Below are 23,302 nucleotides of genomic sequence, written 5' to 3' on the forward strand. Positions count from 1 at the left end.
AGTCAATATTGGTTTATACATCATGTGATTAAGCCCCGCCCCCTCTCTGGCCACCCCTTGTTTAAGTCCAGTTCTGTTACAGTGCCACAGGTTGTTGTTGAACCTTAACGTCGCTTTCTCATAAATGTCAACTATGTCGTGTTTAATACATTCTGATTTAGTGATGTAAACTTCTATGAAGAAAATAAAAGCACATTCAAAAGGTTTTGGTAACAATTGTTTCTGCAGTTTTATTTAAAATAAACTCTTTTTTTTTGTACAAAACAAATAAATATCCATGAACCCCGTGCCATCAGATTGATCTTGGGCCCTGCTGAGAGCCCATTGGTTTACTTTCAGATAATAACTTCCCAGTTGTCCACAGAGGGGGCTTCACAAAGTCCAATGCCTGCTTTGGCTTTCCTAACTCAAAGACCATGAGTGTGTTTGTTTATTTCTTTATTTTCCCCCCATAATGTTAGTTTGACAAAAGAAAACAATGTTTACACTTAGTTAAAAAATCTTTTAGGCCTTTCATTAAATTGATGAGCTTCGATGATGGTTTTTATCATAATTCAGACTTGAAACAAAAAAAGAAAAAGAAAAAAAGGAAAAGAAAAGAGAGAAAAAAAGGGGGGGGGGGGAGAGGAAAAGAAAAAAAGAAAAAACAAAGAGAGTAATAATTATTTAAAAAGAAACAAATTGATCTTTTTTCTTAAGGAAATAAAGCGTATGGACACTTGGGTTTGAGCCCATTACTTCCAGTAAAGGCCAAATAATAAATTCTTTGTTTATTAGCCCTATGAGATGACTGTTGTATTTGATACTAAACACGACAATTATCCTGTGAAAAAAATGCGCTATACAAATAAATTCACCTTGCTTTATACATATTATATTAAAAACTAATTTAAATAACTGTTTTTGTTCCAAAGTCTGTCTCAATTCAGAATTATCTTTTAATAAATACTTATTTATTACTATCAGTATAGTCAAATTAAGGTTGAGGTCACCTATTATGCAAACTAAAGGCACGTCTTTGTGAACTCCCCAATGATCTGACCTTCATTCACACAGAGACGCTGGACATGATCTTTAGAAACAAATTCTGATAAATAGATGGGAACAATAACACGCTGGGGTTTACTTCTCTACATTAATGTTACACAAGCAGTGGGGGTTTATATGCCACTTAGAAAAATGGCAAAAACACTTCATGAGCAATTCATCAGCGATCGGTAGTTTTCCTCTTCTAAGAGTCAGTGTGCAAGATTTAGAGCAACATTTGTTTTCAATCCCATGAAACCATCCATTAATGACATTTGTGTAGTACTTCAAAGTATATAATGTACAACTCAACCACAGATGGAAAGTTAAGGCATTTTAAAAACGTTACTTTCCCCTAAAGAAACTGCTGCTAGCAAAAATATTAACTTTCTTAATACATTCACATCAGACTTTTACATATTAACACATCGAGCTGTCAGGAAAACAAGCAAATAATCAAAAAGCTCCTCCTGAAAAACACATTATTGAAGGAAACTTAACACAGGAGCCACATTTTTGCCAATTTTACAAATTCACAACATTTTATTTATTTTTTTTGGGGGGGGGAGGACGAGGACATTTGCAGTTTATTTGTCCAAATTACTGTAAAGCTTTTGTGTTTTTTTCTTTTTGGTTTTTAAAAAAAAGTATATTGCTTTTATGTTTAAGGTTGGTATCGTGGTGTCTGAAATCATGTCGGATCGCATGGAAACTTGACTTTTGTGAAACAGGGAAATTCAGGTCATTGTATTAGAGCAGTGGTTCTCTTCAGGCTCCACCATCAACCCTAAAAATAGGCCGTTACCCAAACTGTCAAGAAACTAAAACCAATGAATAAAATATTAGAATTAAAAGAAAAACTAAACTAAAAAAAAAAAAAAAAAACTCTCGAAGGAAATTTCAGTGCTGAATTGATGTCTCTGATCCTGGAGAGCCTCTGTCCTGCATGTTTTAGATCAGGACTGTCAAACTCCTTTTAGTTCAGGGGCCATATATGGAGCAATTTGATCTTAAGTGGGCCACAAATTTAAGTTCAACATTTTTCTGCTTTAGTTTGCACTTCTACGTGTACATAAAATACAAAATATGTAAGAAATTGACAATATCCAATTAATAAGTAATACATATCAGTGCCAACAGGATCTTCATTTTAAATTTCATCATTTTTTGGACCAATTTCTGTTTATTTAAGGAAAATATGAAATAATTTGAGGGTGTGATATAAGTACCGGCAAAATTGTGAGTTTCATTCACACAATGATTCGTGTTTTTTTGTTTGGGCCGAATTGGATTCTACAAAGGGCCGGATTTGGTCCCCGGGCCTTGAGTTTGACACGTTTTAAATGATAAAGGGTAGCTCATCATCAGGCTTTCTGCAAAGCTGCATGATGACATCATCAATAGATTCAGGTGTGTTGGAACAAAGATCCATCGAAAACATGCAGGAGTTATTTTTTTCTGTAATTCCACATGCCTACGTACAAATAAAAACAGGCCCGACCCACCAGTTGAGAACCTCTGCGTTTGAAGGGGGTATGAATGAGTTTTAGTGGACAAACATCACAAACAGGCTGTATGTGATGAAGAGGTTAAAATGCCCAATTTAATTGTAATATGATGGATAAACTACAGCGTCTAATAACTGGTAAATTGGCACCTGTGGGTTGTGTTAAATATTTTGGTCTCGTCACTAACTGAAGGTGAAGAAGTATCTGCAGGAACTGCTTTAATATTTTGGCTTCATCGCAACAGTGCGAGTGTCTTAACATTTGGACTGGTTTGGGTGGAGGAAGCAGACTCAACACTTAGAAAATGGCTTTATCTTTTGGAACATTTGAAACTCCAGTATCAGAGGACTATTTTTACAGTGGTCTGCAGAGAATCCGGTTAAAGTGCTTAAAGGGTTTTATTCTACATGCAATGTAAATGAGAGTAAATTGCTTATAGGCTGCTTCCCCGTCCAGATGGATGCATGTTGTCTGTGTCTTGACGCTGTCCATGAGTTCACAGGAGGGATCCACGTGCGTCTTTACGTGTCCTGAAAGGAGGATCGTTTCAAAGTCTTCCTGAAAGAAAGAACAGGAAACATCTTCAAACAACAGTAGATTTAATAAAAGGTACCTGGAGTGAAAATGTATACAACAAAAAATGTGTTTAGTGTATTACCAATAAACACAAATATGTGTTTTTTTAATAAAAAAAACAAAAACAAAAAACACATTAAAAGGGCTTTTTAGAACAATTTTATACTGTCGGGAATCAACTAAGAAGAGTCGACATTTTGGACAGGATATGACGCACTTGCATTCATCGGCCCAGCCTATCGCTTTAAATAAATGCTGCATTGTGGGAGGTAGAGGCCCAACAGGTCTGTTTACATTGTAGGAAGTGAAGTTTTTAAGTGTGTATCCCGTTCCAATATTATGAAGCCAATGTCTGGATAACTCTGACTTTGTGTCGTTATTGAGCTTAGAGACGCAAAGGAAATGTTTTTGTGGGGGTTTTCTCGTTGTTATAACAACCATTAGCTTTACACTCCACCATTGTTCAGAAACTGTAGACCAATGGAACACTGTTACCTAGCAACAGCTAACAGAAATCAACGAAAGTGCATCACATCCTGTGCAAAATGGCGACTCTAAATAGTTGATGCCCGACGGTAAAAAAATCTTTCTAAAAAACCCTTTTAATTGTTACTGCTTTTTAATAAAAAGGTACACATTGTTTATTGGTAATACATTAAACCCATTTTTTGTTATATACTTTTTCACTAAAGGTACCCTTTAAACAACAGGGATTTTTATTAAAAATCCAGCTGCACAATTTATCAACGTGTTTTACCATTTTTAGCTTTTTTTTCTCTCATAAGGGACAGCACGTGTGAGTGAGTTCTGGAGCATGGCTTGTTTTGGGACAGGTCTGGGTTGAAGCACACAGTTCTTAGGAAACACTAGCTAAAGCAGCAACTTCTAAAACAGTTATTTGCAAAATAAGCTTTAAAACAAAGGTTTTCTTTACATCACGTATGATAAAAATCTGTGTGCAGCATTCATACTACTCACTATTGTGCACGTGTTGGTCTGATCAGAGGACTTTACATACTGTATGCAGAGACTGTATTTATCACCTTGGATCACTGTGGTTCTCCTGTTTTTTCCTCCAGCTCCATCCTATCGTCCTCCTGCTCCACGCCTTCCTCCATTCTCTCCTCTCCTCCCACCTCCTCCCTCTCTCCCTCACAAGCTGCTGGGCTGCAGCTTGGTCGTCCTCCTCTCTGTCTCTGTCCACGACGCGCCTTACGAGAAAGTCCTTTTCTCCACGGCCCCAGACAGGATGAGGCGGAGAAGGAGATGGTGTGGGTGGGAGCGGCGCAAGACGCACTCGGGGACGGAAACGAAGGGGGACAGGAGGATGACGGGGAGGAGGGTTTGGAGATGGACCACGGGCTGCTGTCGGCCATGGAAGGAATAGGGTGAGGAGGGACTGCTGAGGTGCACGGTCGATTGTGGGGGGGTGAGGCAGCGGTTGATGCGTCTTCTTGAACTTGTTTTAAAGCCACGGTGAAGGCGGGACTTGCGGTGGAGGAATCAGGAGCCGTGGAGCAGCCGGCAACCTCGCAGTCAGCGGAGTCTCTGGTAGGAGACTCTGTGGAAACATCAGCAATGTATGAGAAACATCTCCACATTGTGATTAGGAAGTTCAACAATTGACAACCTTTGGCCCTTATTTAAAAAACAGTTGTAAATCTGAGTTCACATTGTGTCGTACGACATGGACCAACGTGTGATTCATGAAATATTCATATCTGATCAATCCCAGCATACCAATGATCGGGTGTTGATAAATGCGGCAGCTGAATTTGATCGTAATCAACAATCAAATATTCCTGCTTCGGAGGCCCCGCCCACTGAGGTCAAACAAACATTGGCACAGAAATAAACGTTTCCAAGATGAAAATCATCATCTTCACAGCTAAGGTGAAGAAAGACAAAGATGTGCTTTTTGGTGGTGCAAAAACTGGAATTTAAAGCTGATATCCGGAGTTTCTGAGAAACATTGATATAGGTCTATGGGTGAGGTAAGAGCCAAAATCATATTTACCGTATTTTTCGGACTATAAGGCGCACCGGACTATAAGGCGCACCGGTTTGTTGTTGTTATTATTATTATTAATATTATTAAGGCTCATTAAGCGAAACAAAACAGTCAGATAAGTCAAACTTTATTCAACTCATTTACAATAACTCAACATCGTTCAGGTTTAACACATAAAATACAGAACATTACACCCACTTTTTCAGTTCAGTATGTTGCGGCTTCATAGTTTACCAAAGTTGTACTAAAACATTTTGACATATTAATTTCATACATAAGGCGCACCTGATTATAAGGCGCACTGTCGATTTTTGAGAAAATTAAAGAATTTTAAGTGCGCCTTATAGTCCGAAAAATACGGTAACTGTTTGCTGTTGTGACGCGCGACCTTGTTTCCGTGCACAGTTCTACATTCACTTTGATTGACAGTCTCAAAAACAGGAAGTTGAAGCTTATTGGCTGGGCGCAAACAGCGATCGTTTCAATTTGTATGAGGTCTATAGGACAAAGGAGGGACTTATATACATTAATGTATATGAATGACCACCGGCAATAGACCACAGTAAAAAACTAGTTAGGTATTTTTTTGCATTTCAAAAGAATGGAACAGATTTCTCAGAAACTCCGGATATCAGCTTTAAGGAGCTTGTTTTAAACGCTCTGTGGAAGAAAATAACGCAGGAAGTGAACAGTGTTTCCGTGTAGGAACTGACTCTGGTTGAGGTTCGAGTTAAATTCTCAATCACTAACTTAACCAATGTCTAATGATGGTTTAAATTAATTAACTTTCATTCATCCACAGCCATACTTAAATGTACGGAAGAGGATTAGGGCTACTGTAAAACAAAAAACAAAAAAAGAAAAACAGAGCCAGTAGTGGAAGGAAAAAAAAAACAAAAAACAAAAAAAAAAATCACAAATGTAATCTTAATACATTTTTTAAATCTTAATTTATTTTCTTTTAGTCTTGATTTTTTTTTTTATTGTTTAATTATTATTATTCTTTTAATTTAACTTTTTTTCAACTCCTGTTTTCATCTGTAACGATTTCGGGACGGATGCAAGCTCCTCCCACACAAAACACAGGTGCAGCAGGACTGGGGAAAAAAAAGCTAAGATCAAAAAAAAATAATTTAAGACAAAAAAAAAAAATACTAATAAAATGACAAAAATAATCAAGACCAAAAATTTAAAAAAAAAAAATGTTTTTCCTTTCACTACTGGCGGCTCTTTTTTTTCCAGTATCTCTGTTTTATTTTTTCCCAGTGGCCCTTATCCTCTTCTGTATAAATGACAACTGAGGCTTGTTTAAAACTCTAATTTCACACTGAGATTTTGCTGAATGCAGCACAAATCCACTCACTCAGGTTTGCGTACACGAGGTCAGATCTGACGTGAGATCTGATCGTAGCGTACGATCACGTCAATTGAAAAATACTGGAGCTTGTATGAATTTGGTCAAACACACGTAATACACTCAGATCTAAACGTACGAACGGTTGATAAAAGAGGACCATTAGTTGATGAGTTTCAGGCAAAGATAAACTGACATTACTGTAAATACAACACAAACACAGTGGCATACAAGGATGCACATGGTGACGTGTCCTACCAGCTCCACTGCTCGTCTGGGACTCATCGGTCATTGGTGGCTCCGCCTCCTCCTGGATTGTGGGTACTGATGCCAGCAGGCCTAAAGGACAACAAACAAATAAAAGGTTGTCCATGTTGTCATGTGTCACAGCTTTTAGCAACCAGGACTTCAACACAGACTTTGAAATGATTGATTGAGGTTATAAATACATTGTTCTAATAATAATAATAATAATAAATTTCAGGTGTGAGTGGAGTGGAGCCACTGTGCCATTGGTCTAATCTTTACTTTAATGTCTCGTGCATGTCTATTTTGATGCTGAGAAGAACTGAAGTAAAGCAGCAGCTTATAAGTAAAGCAGATAATGATTATAAGAGGCTGGAGGAGCGGGTTAAGGCAAACTTAGCTGTGCCAGTTTACTACATGTTGTTTAATAAGGCTTTTTCTAATTGGATTATTTATTTAGGACAATAATATTTATCTTAACTAATGTTATTTTATTACATATTTACATTATATATTTCAGCAGCCACAGAAAGTCATAGAGTTTTCCTGCTGTGTAAAATCACAGAATGATTTGACAACATCACGTCACATCTACATCCCACAAATAACACAATGGACTACAAAAACAGATAAAACAGCAAAGACACCAATAAATATACACAAAAGGACAACACGACAATAACAGTAACTTACTGAGTCCTCTGTAGTGCGACAGCTGCTGGTAAACCTGCTTCATCCTCTCGATGTTGAGCCGGCTTCCCTCAGCATGGTTGATCATTGGTTTGGGGTAATGGACGCCCACCACACAGTTGGCTGCCTTCTGGATCGCCTCGGGGGCATTCCACGGCTCATAAATGTAGCGGTTGGGGTAATCCTTTAGGATGGGGATGTAACGTCTGCAGGAGACAGTAACACCTATCAACTGAATGTTGCCCCAGGAACCAAAATGAGTTCAAGCCCTTTACACAGATCAGTTTAAGACTTTAAAGGTCCAGTATTATGCTATTTTTCACCCATCTCCTTTTGTTCTAGGAACCCCAACAACATAGTATTTGAGGTTTATTTCCCAAAACTCGCCTGTTTTCTGAAGATTTAGTCCTCTGAAAAGCCACTTTCAGACCACTCCTAAAAACAGTATGTATTTGGGCCTTCATGCATATTCATGAGTAGGCGTGTCTGTAAATGCAGACTACGCTTCGCTCTTGGAGAGGGTGTGGCTTGCACTAATATTATACTGTGTCTGCGTTTGGTGTATGGGAGTTTTTTTTCTATCCACACACTGCACATTACAGTAAAACACATGGATATTTAAACGGCTATTGTGACTCCAAAAAAACGCTGCTTCAGGGTGTGTGAGGCAACAGCACCACAGCAAGGTGATAATCATTTATTTTGTTCTAGCACTGCGTAGCATTGGGTCACAAACACGTCACATCATGTCAAAGGCAAGACAAGGCGATATAATGGCTACTAAAAATGTAACTGATTGTGAGCACTCACGCTGTGCTTTGGATTACCTACATACTGGATAATCTATATACTGAACGTAAATATATTAACTGTGGATAAAGGGCAGTGGTGGCCTAGTGGTTAATGGAGCGGGCATGTAATCGAAGGGTCACGGTTCGAATCTCCCTGGGCCATCACTGTGGGATGTTGAGCAGGGAGCTCACATTCTTATGTAGGGTAGGACGAGCCAGGATTGTCAGGAGGAGGAGTTTCCGTCTTATGAGTAATAAGGCAAGAAAAATCCAACTCGCCCATTTGGAACTGACTTTTTACTAAATGTAAAGTAACAAAAGAGGGAGGAAACAAAACTTTTTCAACTTTGGTCCTCTGAATGAAGTTAAAGGAATGTATATCACTGTAGCAAAAGCAAATATGAAGTCAATTTTTCACAATACTACACCTTTAATAAACTTTGAGGAGGTGTACAATATTTTTCTGAAGGTTTCCTACAAAGGGATGTGCTGAAATGTCTCCTCACAGCTATAAATGCTGCAGACTGTTTGTACCGGTGTTAGTGGTATGCGTTACCTGATGTAGTCTCCTGTGGGGTCAGTTCTCCTTCCGAAGCCCACCGGACAGTAGCAGTGGAAGAACTGCTGGAAAAAAGCGCTGCAGGACAACCACATCCAGCTTCCAGCATTTACGCTCCAATCAGCATCGAGGAGCAGCTCCTCAAAGACCTGTGTCACAAATGTAACCCTTTAGGAGACTATAGCAGTAATATGCTCCCTCTCCTCTGTCTCCTTGCTCTTGACTTTCTTTTATTTTCTTTTTTCTACACAAAGTTGTATTTTTAACAGTGAAAACATCCCCAAATGGCTTTTGTAATGAAACCAAAGATAGTACCATAGAATGGTAGGAAGCAGGCCATTATTTGACATTGTGCACTGTAAAAAAAAAATAGATTTTGGTTTGTAGTGATATCATTTTTCCTTACAGGATTATAGTTTACTCACCTATCTTAGTTATACAGAAAAAATACTAAATCTGGGTTAAATTTACGTTTTCCAGTAAATCCTGTTAAGTACATCTGAAAGTGACCGTTTCATAATACTCAGTGGGCAGTTTTCCCAGCATGCTTTGTGGTTTTGTCATTTCAAACTGGATATTGACAAAAATTGAGGCAAATTACTTTTACATTTTGTTAATCATCAAAATATTGTTATTTTGTGTCTGAGTTTCATCCTTGCATCATGTTTTCTGTTTAGTGGTGTCAGCGTGAATCTTATTGTGACCAGTGTACAAACGATCAACACTTCACGCTTAACAAAGGGGGCAGGTAAATGGTGACAGTACAGTAAAACGACACCAATGTTAAAAAAAAAAGGCAAGTGGAAATTAATGAACTGTAGAAGACTAACATATTTAACCCACAATATAAGGGATACATTTAACGAAAACTATGTAGTACATTTTAACAAATGTTTTGGGTAATTTATATATGAGAATCTAAATAGGAAAATATTCAGTAAAAGTTATTCCAACAGATTGAGTACAAATTCCTTTCTTACTGTAATTGAGTCATTTCTACAGGTAGTGTTTTTTTTTTACAGTGTGGGCTGTTTTATTAAGCAACCCTTCATGGCATTAGTGTGACATTAGAGTCATTAGTGTCAGGCTCAGATATGCCTCCCCCACCTTCATGCCACTCTCCCAGCTGATCCACAGGTCTCCTCTGGTGAGGAAGCAGGCCACGGCGTGCCGGGCCAGGTGGTGAATCCAGCCCTCCTGACGCAGCTGAGTCATAATGGCGTCAATCCAGGGGAAGCCTGTGCGACCCTCGGCCCACTTAGCAAGTGCTTCTGGGTTCTGGTCCCATGGGATCTGGAGACAAACGGATTAGTTCAAGAAGTGCATGAGTTTAGGAGTCTGTATATGCTAGAATTGTGCCAATACATTGATTATTAGATTAATCGCGATTTGACATGTGACAATTTGCTAACCAATAATGAATGTTAAATATCTATTTTTCATACTAACTAAATGACAGGAACACGACCGCTGCACGTGGAATGAAAGTTATAGCCGCGCATGCTGCCCGGACACCTGGAGGTGATAACATGATAAATAATCACTGGGTTCTTTTATCAATCCACCTTTTATTTAAAAACTGCTGCTTTGATTGTAAATAGAAAATGCTTAGTTTATTGTGGGATTTATGCAGCTCTTGAAGTATTAATTTTTACTGAATAAGCTAGCTTTTCTGTGTTTAGATTGAATTAGCTAAATAAGCTAATATTTTAGTTATTTTATATGATTACTGTTTTACTGATTTGACACATACACCTGGTTTAAAGGCATGACATAGCCACAAAGTGAGGAAACAAGAAACCGTGAATGGGGGAAGAGATGCATTGTGCATTGAAAATTGTGTTAATCATTAATAGCGTAATAATTGTTGATTAATCGATTCGTGGCACCCTGAATCGTCATCAAATAGTGTCGTGAGGTTCTTCAGATGGTACACCCCTAGTATATACCAGTGGGGGTCAAGTTCGGTCCTGGAGCGCTCCTGTCCTCTTGTTTCAGACGTCTCCCTGCTCCAACACACCTGAATCTAATGATGGTGTCATCATGCAGCTCTACAGAAAGCCTGATACCAAGATACCATTTACTGTTAGCTGTGGTGGACAAAGTGAGTGTCTAAAACATGCAGGACAGGGGCTCTCCAGGACCAGACTTGGCTACCCAGGACTATGCATCAAAATAAATGTATCGTTATATGTCCCTCATTATCTTCAGTTTGTAATATTAGCATTAAAAGATTTCAGGAGTTATTGAAGGTGAAGAGATGATATGAAAAGTGTTGGTAGCTCACCTGAACACAGATGGGGTTTCCTTCCATACGGTCAAAGTTGGGGTTGTTGGTGGCAGCCGTGTAGAAGAACTCTCTCCATAAAAGCTGACCAAACAGGGACAGAGGAGGATTGGAACGCTTACGCAGCTGTAGGACATAGAGAAGATGACATTTGGCCTTAGATCAGCACAGAGGGATACAATGATTTATGGACAGAACAAATAAAGAGTGCAGGATGAGGTTTCTCAGGACTTCACCTAAAATCACACCGACAGGTTTCCAGCCTTTAAAATAATTGGGTTTTTTTTGTTTTTTTTTTTAGAGGAATTAAGCCAAGAAAAACTTGAGACAAAAAAGACAGGATAGTGGGTGTATTTGTCATGGTTTTGGACAAACAGGCAGATGTTTAATACTCAGAAGAAGGAGTGGAATAAAAAAAAATATATATGTAGAGCTGTAGTTTTCATGACAACTATGAACGTTTTTCTTGCAAAAAATATATTAATAAATGTATTGAATAGCTGCGATTCATTTTCTTTCAATATATGGATTATTGCAGCGCGATGTCGGTATTGTGAACCACATAGTTATCTTAGAATGTGATGACTATTAAAAATAAATAAATATAAAATCACAAATAACGTCATCAGTAGGTAAAAGCAGTTTTTCTGGCAAAAGTCTGAAAGTCAGACCTGGACCCACAATCCTCATGAATTGTACTTCAAGGTATAAAATCTTGCAAAAACTACTTTGATTCTAGTGTTTGTTTGTTTTTTATGTATACCAATACATGAAACATATTTCATCTTACATATATTTAAGCTACAAGTACCCTGTGATGATACCATTAAAGCATGCAGGTCAGTTTAACACTAGCGCATCACCTACCTTCATGTAGAGCTCTCGGAGATTGTAGTAAAGAATCCGACAGGACAGGCAGCCAAACCGTAGGTACGGACTGAGGCCTGTGGGACTGGCATACAGTGAGCATGTGTTGCTACGTGGATGTTCCAGGTTTGCCACCCACACCTGTGATAGAGAACATCAGATAACTTTCATCAACATATAGGGTTGGGAAAAAATACCAGTATGACAATGTGTCGCAATACCCTATTCCCCTCAATAGCATTTCAGTTTTCAATGTTGTGATATTTATTTCAAATGCATTATGACCTCTGCTTTACATAGTGCCACTGTTTTCCTTTTTTAACTTAGTGCTCCTGTAGATGTGAGAGGGGCATTAACCTCTTAAGCCCCAGCCACGTTTCTATGGAAATCACATACCCATAACAAAAAATGTTTATCTAAGATTCTACATTTCTAATTTTTGTTCAGAATGAAGTAGGGTTCTTAGTGGTTACAGATTATGTGAGATTTTGGAAATATATGATACTGAGTGACAATAAATCATGTTTTACATACAGAAATCTGTAGTCTACCTAAAAAAACCCTTGCAATTTACAACAAATATAAAGCCAATTCTCAGCAGGGAAGATAGTCTTATGTTTGACCACTAGGTGTTGCAATTTGGCTTGAAATAAACATCCATTTTTATAGAGGCAACATTTGATGAGAAACAACAAAGGTAAGACATTTTGTCATCATTGCTGACTTTTGCCGTTGTGTAATTTCTTATTTTGTGGTGGCGTTTTGGGACATAACATACCCGACCGGTATATCAGTAGATTCAGCTCGGCCTGTAGTTTCACGTAGGCTCATGTTATAAAGCTTTGTGTTTATTTTATGAAACATAAAACTGAAATAAGCGGAGTTTGCTGAGTTGTCGACTTTTCCCTCTTTGAACATAATTTCCTAGTGTGCGTGCTGTGGTCTTTTGTTCTGAATGTGGGTTGGCTCCAGTTTTAGCCAAGTTTCTTAGGGTTACGGAGAAGTATAGAATGTGTGATTACATTCATTATTTACAACATTTAGACCCATGAGAGTCACAAAAGCTGAAGCAACCCCCATGGGCGGGTCCGGTGGGGCTGAAGAGGTTAAGTAAGTAAGTAAACAAAGGAAAGGAAGGAAGGAATACGTCCCATAACAAGCGAGAACAACATATGAACACATCAAACTCTCTCAGACCTTAAGGCAGATGTTTAGAAGTCCTTTGGCCTCCAAATGAAAGGAGGGACGAACAAAACTGAGCTTGACAGACTATGCAGTTTGCAAAACACACCACAAACATGCAAACTCACGTAGCAAGACATCAAATTGCAATACTCTACGGGGTTATGTGTCATATTGGGGTGGTACATGTTGTATGCTGAGGTCGATGCCAATACCCAGCAATGATATCCGGGCAAATATTCTATCCATAAGACATCTTAAAACTTGCAATAATCCACCGTACATCAAATCAATGATAATCATTTACATAGAAAGATGTGTGATGCGTTACCTTTTTGTCCAGATGTTTGTTGAGTCTGTCCAGAGCCTCTGATTCACCTCCTCGCCAAACAGCTGGAGGTAAACCCACTGTCCTGAAACCTGGACACAAATTCACAAAATGAGCAGAGTGGTCAGGCATAAAAGGTAGTGTTTGTTTCCTCTAGAATGTACACAGCTGTTTCCCTATGGCTGTAGAGTTTGTAAATTGATTTTACAGGATTTATGGAGGAATAAAATGTAAAAAGGCCTAAACCTAAAACCTTCACACTTACCCAGTTCCTCCAGTGATGGTATACTGTACAGTTGGTCGTGGTTGTCGGAGATCTTTGTATGACACTTGTCCATCTGTTGCTGTGTGATGGGAGGCATGGGTCGTCGTGGCAACTCCAGTCTACTCACAATGGTCTGAAAGCGTTTGAAGGTTAGAGGAGGGCTGTTGTTGTTCATCTCAATAATCCTGTGAGCAGAGACACAAAAAAACGGAGCCATGAACGGGGCTCATCCAGCATCATCATTCGGATTACATTTGCAGCATTATTGGAAGCCGCGGTCATTGCCAAAAGGAGCCGAACTCTCTGAACTCTCTCAGATGGATTCCACCGTGGTGAACTTTAAGAGGAGTGGAGAGTTTGTTTCATAGAAAATGACCACACTATTGGATTATTGATCAAATTGACCAGAAACGGTAGGACTGGCAGTCATGTTTTGGCCAGCCCGTCTGAAAACAACCTCTCTTATCTCATTCAGCACCCCCCTCGTGATGAACAGCCTGTCAAGGTCTGTTTTTTTCTCTCTCCAAACTCTCCATGGATGGAATGTTGGATCGACGCTCTCTCAAACAAACACTTTCACTCCTACATCCCATACATAACCTGTTTCTTCACTCTGGCCCCAATTCCTCCTCTCTCCCTGCAGAGGCAGCAAGAGGCTGACCTGCATACTACCCATCCTAAAGACCCAATCCCTGTGCTAGCGTGCTGTTGTATTGAATTGAATGTTGTGTTTGTTGGTTTTTGTCGCAATGTTTACTGAAGAGTTTTTTCATGATCCCAAACTACTCCCCTCTCTACAAAGTTTGGTTTTTGCCTTTTTTTTCCCCTCTTCTTCTTACCCATTGTTTCATATTTCTCATCTATGAATGGAGCACTGCTCTCCAGTACTCCTGTACCTGTCCCCCCATGTGATATGTTATTGTCTTTCATGTTTCTTGGTCGGGATGTAAGTGAAACTGAATTGCCCCTTTGGGACAAATAATGTATTCTGAATCTGAATATCATTAGAAATACAAATACAAAGCTCGATCAAAAGATCATATAGTACATGCACGGTATAATACTAGAGGTTGAATCAGGTAACTTTCTTTAAAAGTCCTTGCAGGGCAGCCAGGAGTAGAAAAAACTTGGTTGATTGGCAGACTTAGGGCTGCACAATTAATCAAATTTGAATCGTGATAACGATTTTGGTTGCCAAGATTAAATTAACCTGATCGTCAGCAATATTTACATTTAAAATACAGGTTCTGTACTCTGTAATAGTGTATTTATTCATTTAGCCTTTGGTACATTTTCAATTCTTGGGATAATTTTTTTTAAATGTAATTTAATTTTAAAGCTTAATTTTGCATTGTAAACATATTGTTTGTTTAAAAGTAGTGCAATAAAAACACAAATTTGTCCTTAATATAACAAATAATTGTGATAACAATATTGATCAAAAAAATCATTTTAGCCATAATTGTGCAGCCCTAGGCAGACTTGTTGGTCACCATCTTGCTACCCTCAGACACCGGTAGTAACGATGGCCATTGCATTAGCTATGTTGGTGACCCTATAAGTCACAATTCTCTAGTAGGGCCCTATAATTTCCACGTTTATGAACTTATTTGCATTGTGTTTTGTGTTCAAAGGCTTTTCACTTTTCTTGTCATTTGAAAGAATAAAAGTAAGAACAAGTGAAATCCTGAGTCTGGTCAAGTCCTTCCTTTTTAAAGTGTGAGAAGCCATGACGTTATAAAGACACTTGACACATATATTATTATTGCAATATACAACTACACAAAAATAATTACATGTTAATTTACTACTTTGTATGCACTCAATTCATAATACAGAGGCAAACTCTATACCTAAAAACAATTCTTTAAAAAAAAACAAAAAAAAAAACAATTATACATATAAAAAAAAAAAAGAGAGAGAGAACCCAATATTTTGCTGTTCTCGCGGTTGCGCATGCAAGAATTAAGGCTGTAGGACAACATTAAAACAGAGTAACAGGGAGAGGGAAATGGATCGCTTTCTTGTGTGTTCGCCCGTGATATTGTACATGATATGAGGGATAACACGTTATAAAGGCTATTTTGCACAATAGGTGTGCCTTCAGATTTGTACTTGTCCTTTGGTGTGCTTTGGGCACAAAAAGTTTGGGAACCACGGTTATAAAGGACCAGAGTTTGCTTGTTTGCTCCTCACCAGACTTCAAGTGACCTGTTACGGCTCATGCCTCCTGGCCTCTCAGCCTGCCCTTCCTCTTCTCTCCTAACACACCTGGCTCGCATCAGTAATCAGGTAGGAGAGGGAGGAGGAGCTGTATAAAGGGTTGAGAGGACCAGAAAGAGGGAGGCACAACAACTGACCAGCAGCAGACATGGGGAGAGTTCTTCAGCTCCCCACTGGACATCTTTGTAAGTTTGTTATTTTAGTTTGGACTGGAGATTTCTGGTAGTCCTGTTTTCGTGTTCCTGTAGATTAGAGGGTGGACGTTGGGACGACGGCCCTGTATAGGGCTGGCCCAGTGTCCTCCCTACTTTTGTTCAGTTTGGCCAGGGTCTCCAGTCCCTTTTAGTTTGTTCTGTTGGTACTTTTATAATTTTGTTAATAAATACTTTTGATAACCTTTGATTTCTGTTTGGTGTCCTATTTATGTTGCGGCCCCTCAAGCCTTGACATCACATCCTAGAGGGGGTCGTAACATGACCTTTCACATGTTGAAAAAAGACCTGATTAAGAGGTATGTGTGAAAGCACCCTAAAACATCATAGGTTCTAAGACAGTAAAATATTCTGGCCCCTGGTGGTGAAATAACTGATAGATCCTCGAGTCTGGCCTGCACTGACATCCCCACAGCAACCTGGGAGCTGCAGTCATTTTCTAGAGAGTTTGCAGTGTCATCATGGAAATAGTCTTCAATTCCACCTTATACAACTCATCTATATCTGTGAGGACACTCAATCTGTGGTTGGTGGATTTGCATCCTGGGCAGGCTCAGATTGGCCAAATGTACACGGTAAGCCGGGAACACGTCTACACGGAGCACACGCACTCACTCACTCATACACACACCACAGCTAAGCTCCCTCACACCGTGTGGCTCCACGCAGGCTGCTGATGTTGTCGTCCTTATGTAAGGCAGTGCTGTAACACTACAGGCTGGCTGAGAGGCTGCAGCAGCAGAAAGCCCTTTGGTACCAGCTGGTCGCTGCACATGCACCATGATGTGACCTGCACCAACCTTTGTCACCCACAAGATGGTGCTGTAGCGTGTCAGCTCTGTATCGCAGCTGCTGTTTTTGCAGGTCTCAGCAAAAGTTTCTGACGATGCTTTGACTTTAATGTCATGTAATTTCAAGTTAATTTAATATGATTTAGGAAATACAGCGACCGCTAAATGCAGACAAACACGCTTTGTTCAAGATGAGGTCTAGTTATAACATAATGCAGGACAAAAAGAGTATTATTATCAAACCTGTCCAGGTTGTAGAGGGTGTGTGAGTTTCTGACAACTGTCTCCACTCCAAACTCCTGAGCCATCTTGATGATGGCGGCGTCGCGTTCTTTCCCATAAGGCTCGGGGTCGGACTCAAAGGTGAGCCGGGTCACTCTCCACTCCTGCGGTGCAGCGAGAGAGAGAGAAAAAACAGAAATTAGGGTAATATATAATTTAAACTATATAATATAAAAACTGGTGTTGGGCAAATAATTACATTTTTTATCTAGTTAATTGCATTGCATTCTGTGACACAATGTTACCTGCAATAGCAAAACTAATCTCAAAAGTAAAAGTTATTGTCGTAAAAGTGCAAAGTGCAACTAAGGGCATATGTTACGAAGCGAGATTACATCTGATCGAGCTAACTTCCAGGATTTAATGAGTGTGTGCTGGACTACGAAGCTGACAAACGTCTTATGGAGCTAAATCACCATGGTAACTTATGCTGAATGACTAGCCTGGTCGGGAGTAGGTTTTGCTCTGACTAGGATCTTAGCAAGTGATAAAGTCCCGCCTCCTAACCAATCAGTTCTCTTAGAAAGTGAGTTGTCCAACAAAAAGGTGACGTGTGAACACATCACTCTGTGGATCTGATCTGACAGCTAACAGGAGAGAGAATATTTAGACATCGATGCAATCCTTTCATTTACCGATGACATCCTTAGGAAAGATATGGATTTATATCTGATGGACTGATCTACAGTCAGCTGATGAAGCCTGTGTCTTCGTATGCGCGGACTTGTGAAGTCATTCATTCATACGCTATAGTGAGGCTGACCACATCACCATACTACAGACTGTGAAACAATGTGCACTCATCCCAGTGTGTGTGATAAATAGGTCTACTTGAATAGAAAAACGTGTGTGCTGTGATAAAGTTTAACTGATCAGAGCGCTGTCCGTTTATCATCCAATGGATTAATATCATAAATAATCTCATGCTTTTACGCATTAACTGTCACCAAACTTGTTATTGTTTTGTGTTATTGTGAACAGGTCTCTGTGGAAAATGATATGGTTTATCTAAACTAGGTTAACTACATAAAAACCGTAATTTGATTAAAACTAACCTCAGAGAATAATGTTAAAAGCACACATTCAAAGTTATTTTGTTCAAACTCAAAAGCTTAGTGTGTGGAGTTTAGGTGAAAGTGCCCAATCAGCAGTCGTCTACACAACATTTCACTGCTTATTTAATGCATGACACTAAATTTATCTATGCACACTTCTAAAGCATGATTTTTAGTATATACTAACTGAGCCTGATGCATGCATCTCATTGCTTTTTAAAGTTATATCCAACAATCCTCTGTGACTATAAAAAGTTGCAGAATTATTTTTTTCATTGCTTTGATTATGGGACGATTTTACACACAAGATCAAAGGATCTGTAAACTTCTACATTTATATGTCCAATTTACGATCCGTGCACTGTGTGAACAAACAAACAGCCGCAGTTATTCATCGTATCTCTGACAAAGTGACACTTTGCATCTCTGTTTAAGCGTGCTAGCAGCCCATTGTAATCAAGCTAGACTTGGTTACAATGAAGGTTGATACTTTTGCTTTTTTCTATGTGTCATTGAAATTTCTCCAAAGCATAAAAAAACACAAGCTCCAAAAGCTAGGAAAAAAAAGCAATAAATAATCCAAAATATGACTATAAAACGTTGCAGACTGACGTCTGTGTTGTAACGCATGCGTGTGTGTACCTGTGCCTGAGCATTCAATCATAACATCCTCACTTGTAAGCAATAACTCTTCCTCTATAGACAAGTGAAACTGAACACAAGAAAAGCCTGAGTGTCTCTGTAAGAGTGCTTATGATGTGTGTGTGAACACACTTGATATCACGTCAATCTAATATTCTAGGGCAAAGTGTTTCAGGTCAAACTTTCCAGAACCTGTAGACTAGATAATTGAACCCTTAAACTGCCTTTTCCTGCTGCACAATGTAAGACTATGATAATGCTACAATCAGGGTTCCCACACATTTTTCACAAGAATTTTTCAAATTTTTCCAAAACTTTACCAAATTTCCATGATTTAGTTCTGAACCACTAAAATCTATTCAAAACCATTAGAGCGTAAAAATGAGCAGACCATTCCAGTGTTCTAGTCTACATCCAGTATGTTGAATATATAATGCAACACAGATGTGATCAATATCAATAGAAAATAAGTGCAACAGTACATTCAATAATTTCACTGAACTCCATTAGAAAAAAAAATATATATCACTCTTATTAAATTATTGTTATTTATAATTTACAAAAATTCAAAGTACTTTGCACATTTTGTGTTTGTTTGACAGTTTTATATCAGGTTTTTTCCCCTATAGTTTTATTGACCTTTTTCATTTGTTAAAAAAAATAATGTTTAAAATAAAATTACTGGCATTCGGCTTTTTCTTCTCCTGGTCCTTATTTTTAATAAGACAGAAAATACTTGTCAATAATTATTGATATTGACTGATATGAAACACTTATATCATATTTATCAGGCTTATCGCCCAGCCCTAATTGAATGCACATTTTTCGTGCATTTCTAAAAGTTTGATACATCGTTCCAACCACTGAGCAGCATCCAAACTAACTTATATGGAAAGTGAATTTGCATAAATTTGTGAGATCTCACCATTTCTGCTCAATGGTGCTGCTGTTATGCAGCACTTTCACTTTGAGATAACGCTCAACATATTTGGGGTTTAATATATCTTAAACATTAAATTAAAATAGGCTATATTTCCAAAACTTTTCCCAAAAAGTTAAATTATTCCATGACTTTTCGAGACTGGAAAATTGTTTTTTTCAAATTCCATGACTTTTCCAGGAATTTCATGACTGTGGGGAATGTGTATAATACCTCCAACCTTAGCTCTTTGTGTTAGCAATACAACAGCACTAAATTGAGCATAATAGGTAAAAGCACAAGAGCAAATGGTAAGAATGGGATTTTAGGGAGTGCTAATTAGGGCTGCATGATAATCACAATTATTTATCATGTTAGGAAAAAAATCTGTGGTTTTATTCCACAACTTTTAAAGTAACCATATGTGTAGAGTTTACAGTGCAAATTGAAGCTTTAAATAACAATTATACTAAAAACATAATAAAAAAAAAAAATAATAATAACCCAAGAATTTAAAATGTACCAAAGGCTAACTGAATAAATGCAGAATTACAGAGTACAGAGCCCATATTTTAAATGTAAATATTGCAGACGATCAGGTTAATTTAATCATGGCAACCAAAATTGTGATCAAGTATAAAAATTTGATTAATTGTGCAGCCCCAGTGCTAATCCAAAAAGTTCACTACTAACTAATGATGACCGGAACACTTGTGTAATACCAAAACCAATAGAACATTTTCTTCTGTAATTTATTTTCAAACTGTACAAATCAGCCTTAATCTGGCATCATCTTGTTACAGCAGCAATTCGATGGCAGGCACAGATACAGTACCTGCCATCTGCTTGTATATCTCTGCTTGTGTATGTTTTAATACAGAGGGACAGTTGTTTAAATAGAAACACAGCAACACAACACAGCAACCAGGAAACATTTCCTAGTTCTAAACTACAGGGAATACCCTCCATGTTTAGACATGGGTCGTTACTATTCATGACAGGTAGACTAGTCCCAAAATAAAAAGCAACATGCAGGAGAACAGACCTTAAAGAGGCGAGGAAACACATCTGTGGGCTGCCCTCTGATGACAAACAATCTGGAGTTAAGTTTCTTCAAACTGCTGTCCAAGTCCTCCAGTGCCTCAAGCAGAAACCTGCACAGAAAAACAGCCATTAGAAATTTAATTAAAACTTTTTTTTTTTTTTTTTAAATACAGTGTCAGACACTTTAGATTTTCGGGCAAAAAACATATACATTTAAGCTGATACAAAATTGATTAAGACAACTGATACATAAAACGTTATTAAAATGAAATGAATAAAAATTTTACTTTGACAGAGACATAAAAACATGCTATATATAATACTAAAAAAAAAAACATGGTCTTGTTTTGTCGGAGCTTTCCAAGATTGGAAACTTTCTTTAGTTCAACAGAAGCTTGTGTCCCTTCTTTTTCCCAGCTGAACATTCTTTCAGTTTATGATATCTATCAGATATCGGTTTTATCAACAAATACGTCTTAATGTCTTAAAATTAAATTTACACATTAATTTATATGGAATGCTAAAAGTCATGCAACTGCGAGCTTGTCATCATTACAATTTTTTTTTAAAGAAACTGTAGTGATATTTAATTCATGAAATGTAGTTTTTTTTCCCCCCCTTTTTGACAACTAATGTATAGTTTTCATATTTCTGTGTTGAAAATGTTGTTATGTTTGTTTATTGGTGAATTTTCTTCTTACATCAGGATGAACATTAGTGGATGTATTTGTTTATTTTTATTTATTTTTTCTCATAGAAATGTGAGGTCCCTTGTATAAGCCTGATTAATTCTTGGCCTATCTCAACACATTTTTATGTTTCTTATTAAATTTTATGCATACCCTTATTGTGTGTGTGAAACTAATAAACTAAACTAAGATTGCAGTACTTTGACTGAAAGTGTAATTTAGCAAAACGTAGAAATATAAACGGGAAAGTCGTGAAGTTATTCATCATGATCTTATTCGTTTTCTAATATGTCAACCATTGGCTTTTTCAATATTTCTAGTTTTTACCAAGTGAATGATTAAATTGTTTATGATTTCTAGGAAATGTAAGAGTCTTGTTTTTCATGTCTTTTTATTTACTTGGTAATTTGGAATAAATACATCATTTAATTTATAATAATAGTAATAATCCTAATATTAAAATCATCAAAATATAATTACATAGATAGATAGATAGATAGATAAATAGATTGATTTCAGGGGTCCATATAAACCACACAAATAAACATAAAAAGGTCTAACATTTGTTGTGTGAAGTCATCATGTTTAGAAATGTAAGCCTCAATCTAAAAATTGCGTGTTATTTTGTCTACTTTAGTCATTGCGCATCAGTACGTATACGGCTAATGCTAACGTGCTAGCTAAACTAGCAAAACAGCAAACAGGCCCGAGCCTAAACTACACAAACGCAGCGTTTATTACAAGACTAGAAACAATGGTAGGTTACAAAAAAAGCATCCTGGTGCCAAGAAAAAATGGTAAAATGAGCCGAGGCGTGTCCTTCATGTCGTACCTCCATCGGTTGATGCCCACGTTGGCGGCCCCTGCGAACCACGGGTCTAGGATATAAACACAGCGCACTGTGTCTGCTCCATTCAGGGCCTCTTGAAGCGTAGGATTATCGTGCAGCCGCAGACCTTTGCGAAACCAGTGCACTGAATTAACCACCATGTCGGATCCTTATTTCATTGTCGTGTCTAAAATCCAAAGTATCGGCTCCGCAAAAAGCAAGAAGAGTAGGGTCGTGAGCGTGCAAAGCCACACGTAAACTTTAGTTCACTGTCAGACCTTAGTCAGAGGGGCGTGGTAAAGATTTATGTCAGCCTGTTTTTGCTCGCTGATTGGCTGAACAGTATTGCGTCAAGCTGAATTATAAAAGCAGAGCTTTGTCATTGGAGGAATTTGGCGCTGGATGCGACCGAAGGGGAGGAACCGTGTCACGTTTCTGTGAGGCTGAGTCAGGTGGAAACTGGACACGCCTATGAGTTTTAACCAAGCGAAATCACGTTTCACGTCAAAAAATATTGTACACTATTTTTTTTTTTACATAAAGCAAAACTATTTACATTACATTGCACAGTAATTTGTACATTATAAATCCCTTAAAATGTTAAATACTGCAACGAAGTTGTAGACATGTAGTCATAGAGTGACATAATAAATTGGGAAAGTGATGTGATTTCACTTGGGAGAAGGCAGTGTTAATTATGCATTGCTCTTTCACTCCACACATGGTGGTAAGCTACTGTTGTAGCCATAGCTGCCCTCGGGCTGACTGCCATACAACATCAGTCCCTCAGATCAACACATTCATATTAGGAAATGTGGGCGAAGTGCCTTGCATAGAGCTGGAGTTGAACCGTCAACCAGTTAGTAGACGACCTACTCTACCACAGCCGCCCGTGTTGCCTCGAATTACAATTCTGAATAGAAAGA

The 23,302-nt window shown here is 38.2% G+C and overlaps 1 protein-coding gene across 1 annotated transcript; it reads right to left on the bottom strand.

Moving 5' to 3' along the window:
• Nucleotides 1-204: 204 nt before the first annotated feature.
• cry2 (cryptochrome circadian regulator 2) lies at nucleotides 205-22,660 on the bottom strand. Its single transcript, XM_028448637.1, has 13 exons — nucleotides 22,380-22,660; nucleotides 20,860-20,968; nucleotides 17,160-17,302; nucleotides 13,691-13,875; nucleotides 13,429-13,517; nucleotides 11,916-12,056; nucleotides 11,049-11,174; nucleotides 9,869-10,054; nucleotides 8,759-8,910; nucleotides 7,415-7,617; nucleotides 6,734-6,814; nucleotides 4,154-4,671; nucleotides 205-3,092 (listed from the first exon to the last, which is right to left on the bottom strand). The coding sequence occupies exons 1-12, from the start codon at nucleotides 22,535-22,537 to the stop codon at nucleotides 4,160-4,162; spliced, it is 2,085 nt and encodes a 694-aa protein (XP_028304438.1). The 5' UTR covers nucleotides 22,538-22,660; the 3' UTR covers nucleotides 205-3,092; nucleotides 4,154-4,159.
• Between the last annotated feature and the right edge of the window lie 642 nt (nucleotides 22,661-23,302).

Source organism: Gouania willdenowi, chromosome 6 (genome assembly GCF_900634775.1).
Source record: "Gouania willdenowi chromosome 6, fGouWil2.1, whole genome shotgun sequence".
In the NCBI taxonomy this organism is placed as follows: Eukaryota; Metazoa; Chordata; class Actinopteri; order Blenniiformes; family Gobiesocidae; genus Gouania; species Gouania willdenowi.

What these genes read in the sequence shown, in the direction of transcription:
- cry2 (XM_028448637.1), bottom strand. Translation starts at nt 22,537, where the DNA reads ATGGTGGTTAATTCAGTGCACTGGTTTCGCAAAGGTCTGCGGCTGCAC. An exon ending in ACCATCACTGGAGGAACTGG is followed by an intron (nt 13,518 to 13,690) that starts GTAAGTGTGAAG and finishes ATTTGTGTCCAG; the next exon opens with GTTTCAGGACAGTGGGTTTA. An exon ending in TCCGAGAGCTCTACATGAAG is followed by an intron (nt 11,175 to 11,915) that starts GTAGGTGATGCG and finishes TATGTCCTACAG; the next exon opens with CTGCGTAAGCGTTCCAATCC.